Here is a 19,803-nt window from a genome sequence, read left to right on the forward strand (position 1 = left end):
TCAAGACTTAATGTAAAAGATGACATTAATGAATGGCAACACTGAATAGAATCTATTCAGTTATAAGTTTCAAAAATATATGCAGGATTTAATTTCTAAAATTCCACTATTGCATTGGTTAATATAAAAAGAACATGTATAAATGGACACAACATACTTTTGAAACAACTATTATCAAAATGTAATAGTATTCAACTAATTTAATATCTTATATTGAAATAAAAACCCTTACTGGGGGCTGGTGAGATAGCTCAGGTGACTAAAGCACCTCTTTAGGTAAGCTTAGGCAAGCGCAGGGACCATGGTTCAATCCTTGACACTACATGCCACACAAGTCACCTCCCAGGGCAGGCTGAGCTGGCCAGAGTCTGGGGTGGGGGTGCACACCTATAATCACAGCACTGGGGAGGCTGAAAGCAGGAGAATTACCATGAGTCCAAGCTGCATAGTGAGACCCTGTGACAACCAAATACATTAAAAAAAAAAAAAAAAACCTTACTGATTTCATGTGGGATCTGGGAAAATGAATCACATTAGGTAGGTACTGTCCAGCTAGATAAAAGCATAGGTAAGAAGAAAGGGAAGAGAATTTTTACTGTCAGGTACTTAAATACTGTATAGTGTCAAGTTCCAAGAGTTGAGTCATTTTGGTAACATTTAAAAATGAAATAGATAATAGGATAAAACAGAAAGCCAGGAGGAGAGCAAATAGCAATGTACATTTTGTATCTGGTAAAAGAGGCATTCAATTAAACTATAAAAGGAAGAATGACTATTAAGCGATTGTTACCAGGACAATTGATCAACTATTTTAAAAAAGACAGATATCCTTGTTTTACTATACCCCCCAAAAGTTCCAAATGGTGTAGACTGTTAAATGGGTAGCTACCTTTTCAAATTAGGATATAAAAAAGTTACTCTAAAATAAGCAAATATAAGATCTTAGATCAAAATTTGATGGATTTTAGCACACAAAAATGTAAATCACCCATCTAATGATCCTGCCATAAATAAAAGCAAAATGCAATGAACTGAAAAAAATATTTTGCATCATATGCAAAAATGTTACTGCCTTAATACATAAAGAGCTTTTACAAATCATCAAGAACAAAGAAATAGGATTATAGTTTCAAGAAAGCAAAAATACTGACAAGATAATTATCAAAAGAAAAATACAGGGGCCAGGGAGATGGCTCAGTAGAATAAGCGCTTCCCTGGCAAGTGCAAGGGTCTGAGTTCAATCCCTGATTCTGCCAAAAAAGAAAAAAAAGAAAAAGAAAGAAAGAAAGAAAAAAGAAAAATGCAAATGTTCAGTAGATATAAAAGTAAATGCTCTTCAAAAATAAAAAAAAATTGCATTTGCTAAGATTATGTCTTTATTCCCTCATCAAATTGGCAAAAATATTAAAATTATGTTATGGTATACTGATATTTATTTATTTATTTTATAGCAGGGTCTCACTATGCAGCTCAGTACTTGACCTCGCTATGTAGCCAAGGCTGCTCTTGAACTCATGGAGATCCTCCTGTCTCAGCCTCCCACCTGCTGGGATCACAGGTATGCACCACCCTACTTGGCTACTGATCTGCATTTAGCAAACCCATTGCATTACACAACTCTCCAAAAGAAAAGCAGACAATATATATCAAGTACTTAAGTGTTTCATAACTTTTAATTCAGAAATTAAAAACTTCCTGAAGTAATCAGAATGATCTACAGATGCATGTATTTCCAAGGATCCAATAAGAGGATATTACCAAAGTAAAAATGGAATCGGATCCAGTTAATGTAAAACATCTCGTAACTAATGAAAATTGTAAATTACACAACTGCGAGATGCCAACCTGTGTAAAGTACGTATGAATATGTATACTGAGCAAACTTTAACCATCTGTTAACAGTGGCATGTTCAAGTGGTATAATTATGTTTTTCTTTTTCCTCCTCCTCTTTCACTCGTTCCACACCCACACGGAGTTGCTCTTATAGATCAGAAGCATCTATAGTTCCAAATTGCTTCCTATTGGTCACCTATTACTGTGCAACTGAGTAACATTTTATAAAAATCCAACATCCCAAACTGACTTGTCTTACATGCTAAACATTTATAAAGGGTTTGGATCCAGTTCTGAAGGTCGTGCAGGTTCTACAGAAAGTATAATATAACTTTTTTTTTTTAAAAAAAAGGACTTGAGGACACGTTAAGGTTACGACACCTCCTACCTCTAGACACACTGTGAAAATCGTATTTATTCGGGGCAGCTTGGAAACAGTCAGTGGCTACGAGTGGAAAACGTGAGTGGCGTCTAAAGAGCGCCTTTCCTAATCCTGCGGAAGCATCAGGAAGCCTGACAGGTCGCCAGTCTGAACCCTTGAAAGCCGTCAGCGACCGGACCCCGCCACAGCGGGAAGGTGGCAATGACTGACCTAGTGGACGGGGACGCGAGACTGGCCTCGCCCAAGGCTGAGCCCGGGGGACCAGGGGCGCGCGGCGGGGCGTGGGAAGGGCGCGGGGGGCGCGCCTCGCCTTACCGCGGCTTGCTGGAAGGCGCCCTTGGTGTAGGTGCCGCCGCCGCGGTAGGTGATGGCCGGGATCTCGCGGCCGAGCAGCGCGCACTTGTGCTGGTGCGCACGGCGGGACGAGATGTAGTCGACGCGCGGCACCACGTTGCTCTTGGACGCGAAGGTCACGATGGCCACCCGCGTGGCGGTGGACACCACGGGGAAGTCGGACAGCAGCTTACGGACGAACTTGAGCTCGCTGCGGAAGTTGGCGTGGCCCACGCTGGACGACTCGTCCACCAGGAAGACGAGCTCCAGGCGCTCGCTGAGCTCCCGCAGCCGCCGCACGCGGCGCCGGAACGCCTGGCCCAGCCGCTCCACTTTGCGGTCCGCCGCCTCCTCCTCGCCCGGCGCGGGCGGCGCGGAGGGCAGTCGGCCGGGCGCCCCGGCGGCGGCCTCGGGGAAGAGGCGGAAGCTGAAATTGCGCGACGGGGACATCTGCGGAAAGGTCGGCCAGCCCGAAACGAGCGCCAGACCCCAGCAACAAAAGGCCAGACGCGGCCACATTGCGCTGGCGACGGAGCGGTCGCCCCGGAGCGCAGGAGGCAGCTCGGCGCGCAGAGGGGACAGCGGCCGCGAGCCTCAGCGCCCTTTCATCTGACACGGGGGACAAAATCCAGACTCCTTGGCAGCTCAGGGCTCGGAGGGAACGGCACGCTCTCTCAGCTCTCCTCTTTTTTCCTTCCCTCTCTCCTCCTCCTCCCTCTCCCTGAAGCCTATAAAATGTTTGAAGGAAAGGGGGCAGTCAAGAAATATCCCCCCACACCCCTCCTTCTCTCTCCCTCGCTCTCCTCTGTCTCTCCCTCTCCACTCCGCTCTCTCCTATGTCTATCTCTGCCTCTATCTCTCTCCTCCCCCTCTCATTCTTCTCCCGGGACCCAGCCAAAGACTGAGATTCCATGACACCAGAACCCGCGTCTGTCAGACTGTCAACATTCCCGCAGCAAGCTCACCAGCGCCGGAGCCCTGATTGATCCCATATGTCTGGCAGGAGCTGCAGAGGAATTCACTGGAGATGGATCCAGATACCGAGAGTGCCACAGTAATTGGAAACACTTTGTAGAAGAAAACACACACATGCACTGGCCAGGGAGTTGAAAGCATCATTTGAAAACTGCTTGCTCACCTTTTGTGTTTCTTTTCCCTCCCTCAGCGTCCCACAGCTCTCGCTGAGTAGGTATCTGTCTGACCTTCCTCCTGAGGACTTCAGCGACAGTGTGCAGACTTCTAAGGGTCTCCTCAGATGACACCAAATAGGGCTTACATTTACATTTACTCCTCCTGTAGGGAGGATTTATCCCGCTGCTTCATTTGTGCATTTATTTATTCAACTGTTTATTCTTTCCTTGACTTAAAGTAGTTTTTGAGTGCACAGTATTATATGTGCCAAGATCTTTGTTAGGCACCAAGAACACGAGAAAGAACAGAAGTTGACATAAATCTTGTATTCAAGAAACTTATAAGGTAACAAGTGATGTGACTGTCAATTAGACATTCGCATAAGAAACATACACAATTATGACTGATCCTGCTAAGTGCCATGAGGTGGGGCTTGCTAGATTGGACTTTGGCCAAATCCAGGAAAGCCTTTTCTGAGAGTGAGAAGTTTATGGGAAATTCTAAACTATGAGTCAGGATCCCTTTTTCCAGTTCATTTCTTCCTTGATCTATTTCAGTAAGTGAGATGTATCTGGCTTTGAATGGTATGGGACATATATCTGCTTGGAAGCACAAGCTGCTGCCTGGGTGATTATTTTCCAGGGCAAGATCCCTAAGGGGCGCAAGTGTGAGGAAGGCACACGCTTTGCATGAGAGGTGAAGCCCTTAACTGAAGCAGTCCAGCTAGGAGTCAGGCGCTCATTGTGGGTTTGCCCTTGCAGTTATGTAAACTACCAGAATTCCTAGCTTAGTTTTAGCATCTCTTTCATGATGCAATTCAGCGATCTGGAGGTTTCCTCCATCTCTAATAGTGAATGGTTTAATTGTATATTTGAATGTATATTTGATAAACTATCTTCAAGAGATATCACAGTGTATTAATATCAGTTGAAATATTAAGGCTCTGGTCTCAGATTACCTGAGCTGAAATCTTGGCCCTGCTATTTACTAGGTGTGTTGCTATGACATCAGTTTGCTCATTTAGAAAATGGAGCAATCAGCACACTAAAAGTTAATGTAATGATTAAATCTTAAGAAAGAGAGAAAAAAAAGTTAGTTAGGTCCTAGGACAGTACTTAGAAGACTAAAGCATGTAGTAAAAACTGCTGGTTGCTATTGTCACTACCTTTAATCCCACATGTTCTCCAAGTCCTTATTTTTTGATGATATTTACTGATTTTTTACTCTCTACTAGCATGTTAGATATTGAGGACTAGAAGGTGAACCAGCCTCTGTTGTAGTGTTCCAGAGGCTTGAAGTGTATAAAATTTTGTAAATGATTATAAAACAGGGTGATCACAAGATGGACAAGAGGGAACAGTAGCTAAAGTTTCCTAGGAATGACTAAGATTTCCTTTGAACTTGGACCTTTTGAAAAGAAAAGCTTTCCAAATTTCATCTGTTCTGTGTGATTTGAAGCACATCATTAAGAGCTAGCATGTCAAGGCCCTTGTGTGTCAGGCACCATAGCAACTGTTGGGTACACCATCTCATGTGCTTCTACAACCCAGGGAGGTTGACAATGCCTTGGGAACCTTTGGTTGCACGTAATAGGCATCCAACTTATTTAAACAAAAAAGGATTTCTTTGTTCAAGCAACAAAACTCTGGAAAGGACAGGGTGGTACAGCTAATTTTAAAAAGGTCTGGGAGAGGAAGTCAAGACCTAATTAGGTCCTCAGAAATTCTCTCACTTCCACTTCTCTTTGTGTGCTATATTTAGTCTTTTCTTTTCAAATAATTTAATTTTTTTAAAAATTTTATTTTGAAGAGTAAAAACAAAAGCAAAAACAAATAGCAGAAGCAAAGACAGAATCAGGGTAACATACAACAATACATATACTACAGATTTGCAAAACAAGAATAACTAACAGTGGTTATTCTATTATGTATTTTTATCATCAAATCTGTTGTCTGACCAACAAATACATTTATGCAAGACTGGACAAATAATTGAATATTACTACTTGCTTTTAAGAAAACTTAATTTTCTTTTTTTGGTCTTTTTTTTTTTTTGCTTTTTCTAAAAATTTATTTTAATGAGAGTATAATAATAATTGACAAGACATTAGAGATGGTACATATTTAGAAGACCAAGATGAGAGGTATTCAAGCATGGTTTTTGTATTACACATTACTATCATAAGACATGCTTAATGTATGCAATGGTTACCATTATCAAGGGGAGGTGGCACATGTATGTAACACAACTTAATTATTTTTACTTCTTCTTTCATTTCTCCTTCCAACTCTATCTCTTAGTCCCCTTTGTATTTGTAAAAGCTCTGTCTCAGATTTATGACCTGAGAAAGGGAGAGTCTTTTCCCCAATTGCAGGCCTAAAAACACTAGCAAAAACAACCACCACTACTTAAAAGTAGGACTGCATCGAAGCAGGCATGGCTATGTGCTCATCCCTTCATCCACCATTGTGATTGAGTTGCAGATGGGCACCAAGGTGCTCAGATAAAGACTCTGTTTCATAGCATCTTCTGCAGCTGGATATGATCACATAAAACATTCTAGGTAGAATTTGTGTAGCAGATTCCAGAAAACTTCTTTAAAAGACACCTGTTATTCTTTATCTGTGATCTCTTCCTTTCATTCTTTACTCCATCTTTCTATCTAGACCATGAATATAGTGGTGGACTGGAAGAATAATGGTCACAGTTTAGAGAGGGTGAAGTCTGGGTCCTTCTAGGCTTCTTGGGATACAACCATTGGAGTAATCCTAGGTTGCCTAACTGTCTCTTTTACTCTGAGTGTTCTTGTCACATTCAGCTGATTTTGATCCTAATATATTCAAACCTGTTGCTGTGGAGTCTACATCAATAAGTTCTCCCTTGATGAATGCAGTGGTAGAGGAAAGAGAACATAGTGAATTTTACATTAGCTCTGGAAGGTGCCTCCTCAAATTAAGAAACAGTTCTGCTCTAACAATGAACTCAAAGCAAATCACATGGCCATGTCCAACTCCAAAGGGAGCAGAAAAGGACAAACCAAACATATTTTTCAGAGAGCAGAAAGCTAAAAATATTTGATGACAAATACAAATAATTGCTCCATTAAGTCACATAACAGTGAGAAGATGGTTGAATGCGAAAAGCAAAATGGATTCAAAACTCTGGGATGAAAAGCTACAACTCTTGTTGCATAGATCTTGTTTTACCTAGGTCTTAACCATCCAGCAGAAAAGCATAAAAACGAAGTATAAGAAGTAAAGTCATGCTGTTATGTTGAGCTGTAGGGGACTCAGGTCAACAATTTCTGACACTGCCAGTCAAGAGGAAGACCCAATACTATTATGGACTACTGGACTCTTTCAGAATATTTTGCTGAGTTAACACACCTGTAATATTCAAATGATGGAACTAAATAAAAAAGGGGATACAGATAAATATCCATTTTGTATCTATATATTCAAAATGGTTAGGATAGATATACAGTTACATTCTCTTAATGAATAGAGGGATTTGTTCTAATAGTGTTTGTAAATAAGATATCATGTCTGCATCTTGTACAGCAAATAACCACTAGGAAGAGAGTATGCAATGTGTTAATTATTAAAACTGTCCAACCAATTTGGTTTGAAACTGTCTCATTGCTATTTGTCTCTCAATAAAATTATGGAATAAAACTCTGGGATGCTTAGGCTGTCCTGAAATTTATGAGCTTCTTACAGGAAAGATTTACAAATCTATTTATTGTAAGGCCTTCCTGACTTTTCCACTCAATGCCAAACAGGAAGGGAATCAAGAGATGGAGTTGGAAAGGGAAAGGGAAGAAGCAATAAAAGGAATTAAGATGTGGTGCACTCATGTGCCAACTCCCCATGATGAATGTAAACATTACATACCCCAAACACGTATTAAATTTTTAAAAATTATTTGGGAAATAAAAGACTAAATGTAGCATGCAAAGAAAAGTGGAAGTAAGAGAAGTTCTGAAGATCTAATTACTTCTTAACTTCCTTTTCAGGGCTTTTTGAGACCAGCTGTACTACCCTGTCCTGTCCACAGTTTAGTTGTTTGAATGAAAAAAAAAATCCATTTTTGTTTAAGTGAGAAGAAAGAAGTCAGATGCCTGTTACTTGCAAGCAGAGGTTCATAAGGCAATTGTCAACCTCCCTGGGTTGTTGTTGGAAAGGCATGAGATGCCTGCTATATTTCTGCAAGACTTTGATTAATAGTGTAGTACATAGTGTCCAATTTTAGTGGGAGTTTATAATTAAGCACTAGTGAGACTTAGAATAAATTATGTTTTTCTAAGTTTTTTAAAATCTCAGCCCATCCTGGAATCTTGTCTTTCTTAGCACAAAGAAACAATAACATTAAAATAGTTATATTTAAATATGTTTTAAAACACAACTTATCATATAACAGCATATGTATCTCTTCATAGTCACACAGAAATATTTATTAACTGTCTCAGTAAATACCTCATACTTAAAGTGATATTAAATATGAGAGGGCTAGGCAGATGAAATCTCAGATTATTCATATATACTAAGTGGGACAGCATATGTCCAACATACTGTGGTGCTGTGTATTTCCAGTGTGCTGATCAATGAGGCTATGTCAAATATCCACAAATTAATAGTAGCGACATGCCAGAGACAGAAAACAATCTTTCCTGAATGCTATTAAGATTGCAGCTTCAATCTTGTTAGCACTCATCTGTGCTCCTGAGTATGATCTATTATACTCGAAAGCCAGCGTTCTTAATGAGAGGAGCTGCTTTGCACCTTACCCCTGAAACATTGAGCAATGTCTGTAGACATTTGGGGTGGGGGTATAAGGACTACTGGAATCCAGTACATAGGCACTAGAGGTGCATGCAGCTAATCCTGCAATGCCCTGCATAGTACTTACAATAGAGAACCATCCATTGCAAAATGTCAGTAGTTCTGAGCTTGGTGACCCTGAGCTACACCACAGCACTATACACAGGAGCTAGTGAGAACTCACCTTGCCAAACACTAAGATTGACAAACAGCCCAAACAAAATGACAGTCTGGAGCAGAAGTGAGAAAAACTGCCCTGACTTCAGCTCAGGAAATCGACTTTGGTGGGGGCTTGTGTTGGTGAGCAGGGAATGAAGGGCTCATCGGATTTTTTTTCCCTGGATTCTGGCTCAGTCCTAGGCCTGGCTTGATAGAACCAGAACCTCAATACTTGTCGTCCACCCACTGGGACCTGTCTCAGAGTTGGGGATACCACTTTTACACACCATTCACTGCAATTATCTTTCCACTTAAAGCAGTCACCATAAAAGGAAGGCTTGTGCTTTTGGAAAAACTTGGAAGGGAACTGAGAAAGAAAGCATAGGAGGACAAGAGCAATGATCCTTTTGGAACATCAAGAATTCAACCTGGGAATAGGAGCAGGGGCAGGAAAAATTCTGTTTTCCCTGCTTTACAGGGAATTGTGTTTAGTTTTGTTTTTAAACTAAACTCTGTGAGTGTATTGGTGAATCACAGCAGCCAGCAGTGGTGACAGGAGGAAGATGCCACCTTGTGACTATATTTTATAAAAATATCTTTTTGTTGTGAACGTAACAAAGACATACTGAGCTTTGAAAATATACCACTTTACACATTTTTTTTTCTCTAAGTGGAATAAAGATGACATTCATGTGGCAAATCCCTGAAAGTAAATAAATAAACATATAAATAAATAAATAAAATGTTTTAAATATAAATACACTGCTAGGAACATACAAAACATCTAAAAATGCCTGTCATTTTATATACTGCATCTCATTTATTCTTGCCAAATAGCTTCATAAATGAATACAGTGATTATCCCCTTACATAGCCCTTTATACTTGAAGAAATAAACTGAATTTCATTTCATTTCTTCATCATTTCATTATCTCATTTCATTCTGACTTGTCCCAATATGTTGTTCTTTGCCAGCAATACAAATCTGCATAAAAGGCAGGCCACTCTTTCATTATTTTCTTTTTTTTTTTTTAGTTACATTATACTTTTATTTTTAAAAATTTTTTGAATACACTTTTATTATTTTTATTTTATTTTATTAAATTAATTATATTGAGAAACAAATAGCAATGAGACAGTTTCAAAACCGATTAGCAGGACAGTTTTAATAATTAATACATTGCCTATTGTTGTCTTCATAGTGGTTGTTCATAGCACAAGATGCAGACATGGTCTTTCGTTATTTTCATCGTGCCTTGGCACTTCTGTCTGTGATGCGCTCCCTCAGATTAATTGGTTTCTAATTTTCACTGAATGAATTTGAGCCTCTGACCAATCCCAGAGGAAGGGATGGAAGGACTCTGGATCTGATGAGCAACCGGTCTCCTCTGCATAACATGCTGGCCAGCCCAGCTTTAGAAATTATTGTCTAGCTTGTCTTTACCTTTCTAGGCAAATAGGGAGGCAGATCAGCCTGTCAGGATCATTCCTTATGTCTTTCAGTCTACCAACATGGGCATTAGTTAGCCACTCTACGTGGTAAGATACACATGCCAGAGTCAGACAGCTATTTTAAAGAAAAATGGTCCCAAGGCAGGTACTTTGCACAGGACACACCCCACCATCACCTTTTCCTCATGTGAGGGTGGCTAAAGTCCAATGTGAGCTATCTTGATGGCTTTCGGGCCTAATATCCTACATAGTATTTATTTGCTCCCCCTCTATGTAAAAAGTACCTTGACCTTTAAAAGGACACAGACTTTAGGAAATTAGGTATTCTTACCTATGAGATCCAAGCATGGGGACCACATATCTGAACAGTGCAGATTTTCCCTGGTTAAGCTGTGCAGATTTGCATCTGCAGAACACACATGTTGAGAATCTTTTATGCAGTATTTTGAGTCACAGCACCTAGGATGCTAGTGAGCTGACTTTCTTTGGGCTGCTAAGAAGTCTCCCCTAAACATTGCCTGTCTCGAATTCATGAACTAGTTTTCCCTAGGTACTCTAGGAGATGACTTTTAGGACATGTACTGAAGGGCTTTCTAGATTCTCTGACATGATCAGTCCTCACGTCTGCTTACAGGTGCCATCTTTCATTATTTTCAGCCTATAAAGAATAGTAGCATATTTTTCTAGATATTGTATCTGAGGTCAAAGATGGAACCATCCTCTTATCCACTATCCACTATCACAGACTATGTGATTCTGGAGGTTGTTGTGCAATAAATAAATAAACAACAATAATAATAGTAGTGGCATAGGAAAATAATTTCTTTTAAATTTTTTTTCTTGTCTCATAAGAGTGTGAAATATGAAGGAATCAGAAGAGGCAACTTCCTATTGACAAACTCTAGCACCACCACGCCTGTTTGGAGGAGAACCTGTAGTTAATTTAAAATTATTTTTAAAATCATCACACAGTAGAATTGATTTTTTATGTGTACAGTTTTATGAATTCAAGTGCATAAGTAGTTTCTTGCAGCCACAACCACAATAAGAACACTGACCATCTCCATTACTCCAAAAGTGGCCGGCATGCCACCCCTTCACTTCATCCCTAGCCATCGATCTGTGCTTTACTATTGTTTTGTCTTTTTGGAATTACATAAAAATGGAATCCTACTGTATGCATTTTCTTTTGCAAGGGGTCCTTTTCCATTCAGCATAGTAAGTCAGATTTTTCTTAAGTGTGTACAAAATACATTTGCATGAATTTAAATACTTCCCTATTACGTTAACTCAAATCTACTATTCAAATCAATTAATATATTTTTAATTTCAGTTATCATATTTTTAAAGTTTTATTCAATTCTTCATCCTTTTTATCTCTTCTCCTGTGTGAAAGAAGTTCTACTGAGAACTCAGTAATTAATAACTGTCAGATCTATGTATAAGTAGTTCAAGAGTGAGCTCAGGAGTTTCCAAACCACTTTCTACTGAGATTTCTTTCACTACTTTAGGTTCTCTGGGACTCTGGTATTTTAGTCCTTTGCTGCAACAAGTGGGACTTGAGATATCCTGTTTTCCTGCACATTTCTGTGATTCTGCTCATATCCAGGCAAAAACGCTGGGGGATAAGAATGTTTTGCCTCATCTTGCTGGATTTACAATGCCTCCAGTAGGACAAGGTATTTCCTCTGAGTTTTGGCTCCTGCAGATCCTTAGCTGCTGTTGCCAAGAGTTTGCTTGGGGGTAGAAAATGAGAAAACAGAGGATAAAAAAAACAACAACAAAAAAGACAAACAAAAGGGATTTTCTCTCCCTTAGATCCTTGCACAGAACCCCACCGCTTCTTCCAGCCCTCTCTCTTCTGCCCAAATGACGGCTTTAGAGTTTCAGGCTTTATTGAATTAATCTCAGAGGATCCAAAAGGGGAATAAATACAGAAAGCTTGTGGGTGATACACTAGGTTGTGTGCTTCTTAAAACCACTTTATAAGGCTTCTTTTTAAATTTTTTTTGGCGGAACTGGGGACTAAACTCAGACCCTTGTGCTTGCCGGGGAAGTACTTATTCCACTGAGCCATCTCCCCAGCCCCAAAAACTACTTTATGTGGGCTGGCGAGATAGCTCAGGAACTAGCTCCTGCTTAGGCAAGAGCGGGGACTGGCGTTCCGTCCTGTACCACAGGCTGCATTGGCCCCGCCTCCTGGTACACTGAGCCCACTGAGAAGGGGAGGGGCGCACATCTGTAATCCCAGTCCTGGGGAGGCTGAAAATAAAAAGATCAGTACAAGTCCGAGCTGCACAGTGAGACCCTGTACCAAAGTAAAAAAAAAATTATACTAGTAATTTTCATTCTCTCCCTTGATTACATTGTAAACATTGTACTGTGTTAATGCGTTTTAGAGAACCAGTTGTTGAACTCAGTTTTCTGATAAATTAACTTAGGCTTGTTTCCCAAACCATTTCCTATTTGTTTCCTTGGCTTGAATCTTTTGTTCCTTTATTTTCATTTGCTGTTTTTTAAATAGCATTTCACAATTGCAGTTTTCTACTTAGAGAAGGAAGGAGAGGAAAGGAAGAAGACAAATAAATAGCCAGGACTTGTTTTTTCTAATGCAACCTTTCTTCTCTTCTTACTTCTCTTCGCGGGGTGGGTTGCCCGACTCCAGGGGACAGATTTCCTCACCACTCCTTGCTTCTGGGTTCAGCCGGCTTTGTGACATGCTTTAAGTACAGCTTCAGCTAAATCTCATGCGTGATATCATTATTATTGTCTAACGCATCTATAATTGACTTTTAGTTCTACTTTGGCCTAGAATTTATTGAAGTGTTTGTTTGATTTAACTTTTTGCTATTTTAAATCCAAGTGTCTACTTGTATATTTTATTAAGAAAATTTTAATTCCTGAGATTATTTTATTGGGGTTAAAGAATATGTCTGGGTATCTTATATTCTTATTGAAATTTCCCATGACCTAATAAATGACACACAGTAAAATATGCCAGTATATTTTGAAAAAATAAAAAATTTTAGTTCTAAGATAGAAATTCTCCAATTTTGTAAATCAACTTTATTACTTACATTATAATATTCCTCCATATTCCACTTTGCTTTCATTTATTCTATCTGGTTGAGCCTGAGAACATTCTAAATAGGTTAGTTTTCATAATTTACATTTGTATTTTCAGGATTTTCTTTATATTTTTATGGTATTTCAAACTATATGCATAAATATTAATTAATAGGTACTCATTTGCTGTGAACATCTAATAAGAATGTAACTATAGGCTTGGGTTTAAAGCTAATTTTTATTAATTTCATGTAGTCACATTGAATTTATCTCTATCTGGATGACACTTTAATTTTATTGTCATCACCATCATCCTAATCATCAATATCTCTATGTAGACTATGCTTTACATTTATTTTTTTATTTTTTTACCATTTTAAAGAGAAAAATAATAATAAAACAATTATACAGAATTTCAAAAAAGATAATAGGAGACCAATATATATTGCATATTGATATCTTCAAATTACTTGTTCAGATTACAAGATATAGGCATGCATAATTGATCAGACAATGTAAACACAAACTATTTTTTCAATGAACTAAAAGAAGTCAGTAGTACAACTATCTTATCTATCTTGTGTATATTGAGATGCAGTAGGAGGATATCAATGTATTTTCATAAATTGTTACAGCCAAGTTAGTTTCTTGCTGTCTAATTCTAGGCTTTCTGTTCTTCGTTTGCTTCCTTTTCCTCCCCTCGCTTGCCTTTGTGGGGTACTTGTGTCTCTTCACTTCCACAGAGCGATTACTTCATCTCCCTTGATTGTTTGCTCAGTCTTGTGATTTGTTTCAACAAACAAGATGCTCAGAGAATGACACAAGTTTGGGCTTGAAATGTATTTGCACAGTGAGCTTTCTACTGACACTCAGTTTTCTGCCATAAGAAAAAAAATGCCTAGTTTAGCATATTGGTCCCAAAAGGCAGAAGAGAGTTACTTGGTGCAAAGCCAGGTCTACGTGGCCGAGATGCAGAGAACTCCCGGATTGGTGCACAGGTCCCCAGCTGAGATAAACTGAACCACATCACTAAGCCCAGCTGATCCACAAGCTCATGAGCCAATTAATACTTATTATTGCACATTTGGAAATTTTGTGGAGTTTGGGTTTTACTACCCCATTTTTTCTCCTCTTTCAATCTCTCTGTATGGCATTAATAGCATCCTTTAGTTATTTTAGACTGACCAGGTCCACAATCTCCCAAATGAGTGGACAATAAAAACTTAAATAAATGAGACAAATGGTATCATTTCATGGCCAAGGAGGATCAATGCAAACTCACAGAATTTGAGATTTTCTGGGGTTGTACACAAAGAACATTTCTAAGTAGCTCTATTTATTAGCTTTTCAAACAAAGGAAGGGGATACTGACGAAGATGCAGGAATCTGGGCAGGACTTGGGAGTTCATTCAAAGGCTTCTTCAAGTAATACGTTATGTTAGTTTAGGAGAACTACATTAACTCCAGGAAGGCCTTCACCTCTAAGATGCCTGCAGTTACCGTCTTTATCTGTCCTTAGCTGTGGCCTTGTCTTGTCCTTTGGGCCTCTTGACTTCACCCTCCAGGCTTCTGTGGGACTAGTGACTCACACAGCTTCACTTACTGTGAGTCTATTTCCCTGGGTCTTGGGCAAACTCACAAGTAAACATGAAGAACCAATTAGGTAATATTAAATCCTGCTCAGAGCTGCTTCATACTGATATAGGGGAATAAAACTCCCAACCTGAAAGATACCCAGGACAAGTTCCTATTCTCTAAAACTGAAGAATGAATTTTAGAAACAATGGAGGTTAAGAGCAGAATGTATGTATTGAGGGAAAGAAAGCTTCTCTCCAAGAGATAGAAGGGGACCCAGGTGAATTTCCAAGGATTTTGCCTTTTTTAGGGATTTTCATAGAGCAAAACCATGATGGGAGGTGGGTCTAATGGAGAAAACATGTGAACTTGTTAAATAGGCATGAAGTGGAACAAAACTATGATTAACCAATAAGATTACAAAGACAGTTGCTCAGGTAAAACTGATTAAATCCAGGACCAAATGGGGAAGCAAGTCATTAGCAAGCAGGCATGAATATAGAACAGGGGCTTTCCCTGTAGGGATTGGGGTTAGTGACTTCCTGGCTTCCTCAAGGTGATAAAGACCTACTCAGAATATCAATCTGGATGCTTTATTAGATGTGCATCTGTTTGATCTTTTGTCTTGAGGTCTGGCCCATAGGGGGAGTGGGAATGTGTCCCCACCACAGTTTCAAGGTATATTGTCTTCCACATTGGCTCTTTGCAGGCCTAGCCCTACCTGACTGCCTATAATACCTCTATCTAACTCAACTACCTACAGCAATAGTGGTCTCCATCATCTCTCTGTCTTGAAGTGAATATGTAAGGCAGGCATATTATGTAACCAGAAACTTTGGTGTATGACACTTAGTTGGATCCCCAACAACTATTCTCATCCTCTTTACTCTTCACAGCTTCTTACAACTAGAGAGGCTAAAAAGGCAAGAATTTTGTTTTCTTCTGAGAAATCACTTGTAGCACATAGTCATGTGATCCAGTTTGACAATTAGACAAAAGTAGAAGTCAAGGTAGATGCTTAGAGGAAAGAATTCTTACCTTCTTCTGTAGAAGAGACAGAGTTCAATGAGAGCATCCTCTTAATGGCTCCTACCTCCTCACCCCCATCCATACCCACCAAAGCACTAGCCTTTAAGAGTCCTGTGGAAACATGATGCCCAAAGGAGAAAGAGCTTAAGGAGAGAGCCTTAAGGAGAAAGAGCTCAAAATGAAGACCTAACACCTTACCAAAAGGTCACAAGGCCATCTCTGGGACACTTATTTACAACTTCCTTCTGAACATATTCAAGCCTTATTGTTTCAAGCCTTTGTAAGGTATGTTGCTTTTGTCTCTAGTAGCTGGAAGTAACCTCATTAAAACATCTATGAAATAAACTTAATCTACCTATAACTCACAACTTTATAGTTTTGAATGCATTTTCTTGAATTTCAGCACTTACCTATTTCTGCTGATTTCCAAAATGATCAGCCTAATTCAATTATTTCTTACTAAATTCAGAATTATTTTTCAACTGATAGGCTGAATAATAACTGTCACATAAGCTTTGTGTCCTTATTTTCTGGCTGTAGCATCTATCCAACATGGTGAGAAGTGGGAACTATATCCTGGTGCTTTTAGGGGACAAAAGTATATCCTTACTTTTTGTCCTTTAGATTCTCATTTGGGACAGTGTTCTTGTTGTTTTCTTGATTGTGGTTTCCAAACCAGTGTATTATGGAGCATTAGGTAAATTAGACACTTCACTGCTTCAGAACTTCATAAAAAATGAAATTCCCTTGAGGATGAGTCACATTCTATATTCAGTAATGTGTCTATCATCCAGGATTCAGCCACAAGTCCCTGCTGCTCACCCATGCAATTCCTGGTTGAGCCTCTGGTTCACCATTTCTTACAGGAGGAGCTGATGGTTCTGGAATGGAGTGAGGTGGCAGAGGTATTTGCCCTGAATACGAAAGAGATTGGTGCCAAAAGCCTAGGACAATCAAGATAAACAATGTTGTGTTTATTGAGAAATAAATATGAATGAGACAGTTTCACAGCTGATTAATAGGACAGTTTTGATAATCAATACACTGTACATTGTTATCTCCTTAGTGGTTATCCATAGTACGAGAAGCAGACAGGATATTCTGTCCAAACACTGTTAGTACACCTTTTTCTTGTCATTGAATTAAGCGGAAGTAGCTGTAAATTTATCCTAACTATTTTGTATATATAAATACAAAATGATCTTTCCTTTGTATTCCTTTTTTTTTGTCCTGTCAGAGGTGAATATTCTATTGGCATCTAAATGCTATAGGTGTTTGAATTCAACTAAACAATCTAACACTGTCTAGCAGTCTATAATATTAGTGGGTTATCCTCAGAAGTTATTGACTTGAGCTTTTTACAGCTCATCGTATTAATATGGATTTACTTTATATACCTCATTTTTATACTTTTCTGCTGGATGGTTAAGGCCAAGATATAGCAAGACCTATACAACAAGAAATGTAACTTTTGTATCTGATAAGGTCAGCCAAGTACTCTCAGGATTTATCCTGTAGCCCTGTACCGCCCTTTGTACATCCTTTTGTCAGTGTCTGACATGAGGATGAGTCACGGTCATTGCTTGCTCTCTGTGAAACAACGTTTTAACATGATACTTTTAAAAATGAAAATAAATGCAAGCAAATCACTGTGCACAAATTATAAAAATTTTAATTAATGGTGGAATCAGACCCTTCACTTACGAGCTGACATCATTCATCTCACCCTAGCCTTGTCATTCATTGGTCTTCTTCTCCCAGTACTCTTCAGGCTTCTGTGCCACTCAATGACTTCTGATGAGTAAGAGCCTGTCCTGGGACTACTTCTGTTCAAATTCTAGGTAGCAAAGTGGGTGATATGGAGGGAAAATCATATTTCCCTTTATAATCTACATTTTTAAAAATATATTTTATTTTAGTATTTTAGGGAAAGGTCTACAGGGTGTTCAGGGTCTCACTACTAGATTGGACTCATAGTGATCTGCCTGTTTACAGCCTCCCAAGAGCTTGGATTACAGGTGCACCCCCCAATGCCCAGTCTCAATTGCTGCCTTAGCAAGCCCTGGGGGCGTGGCTGGCACAGTAGGCCCAGGGATTGAACCCCTGACCCCTGTGCCTGCTTGCAGGCACTTTAATCAGCTGAGCTATTTGGCCAGTCCTAATCTACTTTTTAATTAGTCTTCTCAAACCTAAGATCCTCAGTTTTCATATATATTGTATTCCATATATATATATATATATATATATATATATAATGTTATTTCCTATTTAAAATATTGCAGTCATTGTCTATCAATCAGAAAAAAGATCATTCAGTGATTTGCATTGAATCACTGTGATTATTGCAAATAATCACTGTGATCATTGCAAATCGTAGTGATTTGCAGCAGGTTTGGTATAACATACTAAGAATCAGCCTGAGATTTTAAATCATGTAATTTTTACTATTTTTAATTGTAATACTCACAGAAAAACATATGTGCCAAAATAAATATATTAAAAAAATAAACACACATGGACAAGAAGTCCTATGTGTTTGTTTTTCTTCTCAGTTACTCCAAGCCAGAGGAGAAGACATCCAGGTCCTAGGTGAGTCTGGATCCCTTGCTTCTCCCAAACTACTACGCCTATGTCAGTGCTTTCATTGTGTTAGCGAGTCCTGTGTGCTTCATCTTCTCTGATTTTTCTAGTGTGTGAATTGCTTTCTTATGGTGGAACATAGAGAAAGCATCCAGGGGCGTGGCTGCTGTTCCCAAGAGGTTGATACCATGTTATAACTCTTGCTTTTCTTTAGGCTAGGCAACTTGTTGAAAAGTAATTCTTTCTTTGTACCAATGTACCCACTGGCTGAATGAACTATTGATGAAATTCTATACTTTTTCTGCAAAATTATCTATAGAATAATTCAAAACACGTGTATTCTACCTGTGAAATGTATGATTTTCCCCCAATGTTGGGTGACCTTACTTAGCAATGGGAGGATTGTGCAGTCAGGAGCTGGATTGGCTTTCCAATGCCTATTTTAATGAATTGTGTTGTACTGGTGAGAATTTGATTTATCACAACTCTCTTCTCTTCCCTTCCCTCCCCCTTCAGAATTGAATACAAAAGTTGTTTTGAAAAATTCAGAGAAGGCTTTCAGTACATCAGCTGCTGTTTTAATTCTGACTTTCCTAACATCACTGCCAAAGTGACCAATCTGAGAGGCCCAAGAGCTGCTCATTTGGAAAAGTAGAGCCCAAAGCCCTCATGAATGTAGCTCACACTTATTTTCTATTTTACTTTACTTATTCTTCTTTAGAGACTTAGAAAGTTGGTTAGAGACAAATGAGTAAGAATAAAGATGAAGCCAATTTGGAAATTCAACCGTGAGGGTTTTCTTCTGTTTTGGTCTTATCACTTTGTGTCTATTAAAGAATCAGGGACTGAAGTTGAGAGTCTACCATGTGCTTTCCACAGATCAAGGGAAATGGGAATATCACAGTAGGGGCCCATTCTGAACACATTAAAAAATCCAGAATAACCCAGAAATACAAATGACTTCCACAGTACTGTACTTGCAGCTTTTCAGCCCTGCCTCAAGACTGAATTGAATCTTCCCCAGAGATCCAGAAGATAATGCTGAGCAAACTAAACCCAAAGGAGTGCAAAGAGAACACCAAGGCCAGGTAGATGGCTCAGTAGAAAAAGTGCTTCCATGGCAAGCAGAAGCACCTGAGTTCAGTCTCTGGTTTCTGGAAAAAAAAAAAAAAAGAGAACACCTTCATCTTCTTCACAAGATGCCAGCCGATCTGTGCCAGTAGCTCAGAATCCAGCAATCCAGCTTCTGTCAAATCTTAACTTGCAACATTACTTGTCCTACAACCCAAGGACCAGACTCATCTTGTGTGCTGCTCAATTGCACTGCACAGAGGGTAGCATTAACAACATTTTGTCTCCCTGGAAGAAAATTAACTTCCAGGTTAATATATCCACTTTCAAATGCATCTTTTTTTTATTTTTTATTTTATTTTTTTAAATTT

General features: G+C 39.1%; 1 protein-coding gene across 1 annotated transcript in view; it reads right to left on the reverse strand.

Moving 5' to 3' along the window:
- Nucleotides 1-3,380, reverse strand: part of Svep1 (sushi, von Willebrand factor type A, EGF and pentraxin domain containing 1) — a 217,470-nt gene extending 214,090 nt beyond the window's left edge. The window contains exon 1 of the mRNA XM_004638106.2: nt 2,532-3,380. Within this exon, the coding sequence (XP_004638163.1) occupies nt 2,532-3,068 (537 nt within the window). The 5' untranslated portion in view covers nt 3,069-3,380. The remainder of the gene's footprint in view (nt 1-2,531) is intronic.
- Nucleotides 3,381-19,803: the final 16,423 nt, after the last annotated feature.

This window comes from Octodon degus, unplaced genomic scaffold (genome assembly GCF_000260255.1).
Source record: "Octodon degus isolate 3935 unplaced genomic scaffold, OctDeg1.0 scaffold00094, whole genome shotgun sequence".
Taxonomy (NCBI): Eukaryota; Metazoa; Chordata; class Mammalia; order Rodentia; family Octodontidae; genus Octodon; species Octodon degus.